The sequence below is a fragment of the Tamandua tetradactyla genome, chromosome 14 (genome assembly GCF_023851605.1).
Source record: "Tamandua tetradactyla isolate mTamTet1 chromosome 14, mTamTet1.pri, whole genome shotgun sequence".
NCBI classification, from domain to species: domain Eukaryota; kingdom Metazoa; phylum Chordata; class Mammalia; order Pilosa; family Myrmecophagidae; genus Tamandua; species Tamandua tetradactyla.
The window spans coordinates 40,989,689-40,992,181 of record NC_135340.1 but is presented as its reverse complement, the minus strand read 5'-3'; the positions used below and the strand labels follow the sequence as shown (position 1 = coordinate 40,992,181).

At 38.3% G+C, this 2,493-nt stretch overlaps 1 protein-coding gene across 1 annotated transcript; it reads left to right on the top strand.

Annotated features, from left to right (window-relative positions):
• The first annotated feature begins 633 nt into the window (after positions 1-633).
• Positions 634-1,581, top strand: LOC143655004 (olfactory receptor 4S2-like). Its single transcript, XM_077126587.1, has one exon. It carries the CDS (start codon positions 643-645, stop codon positions 1,579-1,581), a length of 939 nt encoding a protein of 312 aa, XP_076982702.1. The 5' UTR covers positions 634-642.
• The last annotated feature ends 912 nt before the right edge of the window (positions 1,582-2,493 follow it).

Genomic DNA, 2,493 nt, shown 5'->3' with positions numbered 1-2,493 from the left:
CGTTGTTCTCTGTCATTAGAAATAACTGAGAGTTTTTAATTGACATACAGGTTTCCTCTTAACCTTAAAATGTATTGAAAGTGGGGAACTGAGTCTTCCCTGGTTAATGAAGAAGAACTTTGTGCTTCTAAAGTTAATCTGTATAAATTATATTTGAAAGGCTCCCCTAAGAATTTTAGACATTGCATCTCAGATTGACTTCTTGCTTTTTTCTCCAATCTCAAAAATTAATTTAAATATTTAAGAATTTAGATTTTTCTACATCAAAGATAATGATAATTGATATAAAGAATATGATACATGATATGAAAAGGTAGAGAAAGGGGGAGAAAAAGAGAAAGAATGAATTAGGGAAAAACATTAGAAAGAAACTCAAATTCTTAAGATCTAGCTTGCAGAGAGGAATTATAGGTCTTAGGAGGAACAAAAGATCAAATGCGAGTCAATAATGTGGTAAAAAAATTTAAGATGATAAAAATATTGATTACCTATGTTCAAGAAATATGAGGAATTTAGTTAATATCACTTAAATATTTTCATAAGATTATTCCTGTTAGGATTTCTCGAGCTTACAAAATGGTTTACAACACGTTTAATTTTGCAGAAAATCAGAGCCATTCCACCAGTCCTGCCTGGATCCCCATGGAAGTGGCCAACAATGTCACTGAGTTTATATTCTTGGGATTGTCCCAAGAACCTACAACACAACTAATGTTCTTTGCTCTCTTTCTCCTCTTCTACATCGTGATCATGGTAGGGAATCTGCTCATCTTGCTCACGGTGTTTACGGACCCCCGGCTCCACACACCCATGTATTTCTTCCTCAGTAACCTATCCTTTGTGGACATTGCCTACTCCTCAGCCACAGCACCCAAGATGATTGCGGACTTTGTGTCTGAGAAAAAAACCATTTCCTACTGGGGCTGTGTAACTCAGATGTTTACCTTCCACTTTTTTGGTTGTGCCGAAATTTTCGTTTTGACTGTCATGGCTTTTGACCGTTACGCTGCCATCTGCCAACCCCTCCGTTACACCACCATCATGAGCGCCAATGTGTGCGCCATGCTGGCTTCACTGTCCTGGCTGGGGGCCCTGGGCCATTCCTTTGTTCAGACGCTCCTGACCTTTCAACTGCCCTTCTGCAATGCTCAAGTCATTGACCACTACTTTTGTGATGTCCACCCAGTCCTGAAACTTGCCTGTGCTGATACAACCCTGGTAAATATGTTGGTGATTGCCAATAGCGGTCTCATTTCCCTGGGGTGTTTCCTCATCCTTTTGGCCTCCTACACGGTGATTTTATTTAGTCTTCGGAGGCGGTCTGCAGAGAGCCGGCGCAAGGCTCTCTCCACCTGTGGATCTCATCTGACTGTAGTGACTTTCTTCTTTGTCCCTTGTATCTTTATTTATCTCCGTCCATCCACGACCTTCCCACTGGATAAAGCTGTGTCTGTGTTCTATACAACCATCACCCCCATGCTAAACCCACTCATCTATACTCTGAGGAATGAGGATGTAAAGAACGCCATAAAGCGGCTATGGGATCACAAGGTCTCCTTGAAGGAAAAGCAGAAGGGATAGTTTGTCATAATTGCAAAATTAAAGAATTAGCTGATATTTTCCAAGATCATCATAGATCAAAATAATGGAATAGTCCCTAAACTCTACTGTCTCTTCTCATTTGATGGAAATAATTGAAGCCCTTTCATTTCTTTGCCTTTAGGTGAGCTAAACTTTCACCTTTCCAAACTGCCAATGTTTGTTTTCTCATGCCTTCTAAAGTAGAAGAGTAAACAATTTATTCGGTATCTCATTTAATTGCTTTAGATCATTTCATTTTAAATTCTCTTAAACTACAATTCAATGATTTAGAATGGGTTAAAGAGAAAGATATCAATGAGGAATCAGATAATTTTTCTCCTAGAAAAATATGTCTAACTTCCCAGGACCTGCATTTTGTTTCCTCCCTTCTCCCCTTACTCTCTCCTCCCCTCCTTTCCTTTGTTGTTCTCTCCTTCTCTTTGTCCTTGCCTCCCTTCTCTCCTGTCCCTCCTTCTCTCTCTTCCTTATTTTTATATTGCTTCCTTTCCTAGTCCTTTCCCACAAATATCACATGGTCTTGCGGGGGGAAATGAAGAGATAAGTATGATACAATGTAACAAATGCAGACATAAAATATTCACTGCATAGAATGAGCAGGATTAATATAAACTGACAAACTACCCAATGAAGACTTCTATAGAGGAAAATAAGAGGTCATTTATGTATTTTGTTGGAGAGTAATAAATGTTTTTTTAAAGACCCTCTTGGAGGATTTATGTAATCTCTGCCACCCTAGTACTAAGGTACTATTTCTACTGACACCAATCTTATTTTTTTTCCTTGCACAGAATAGATTAATTAAAGCAATTATAAAATAAACAGACATTTGAACTATTGAAATGACAAAGCCAAGGAGATGTATGTCTGATACATTTTAAGGTAGAACTATTT

Excerpts from the sequence above, each read along its gene's own strand:
- LOC143655004 (XM_077126587.1), top strand. The coding sequence starts at position 643 with ATGGAAGTGGCCAACAATGTCACTGAGTTTATATTCTTGGGATTGTCC.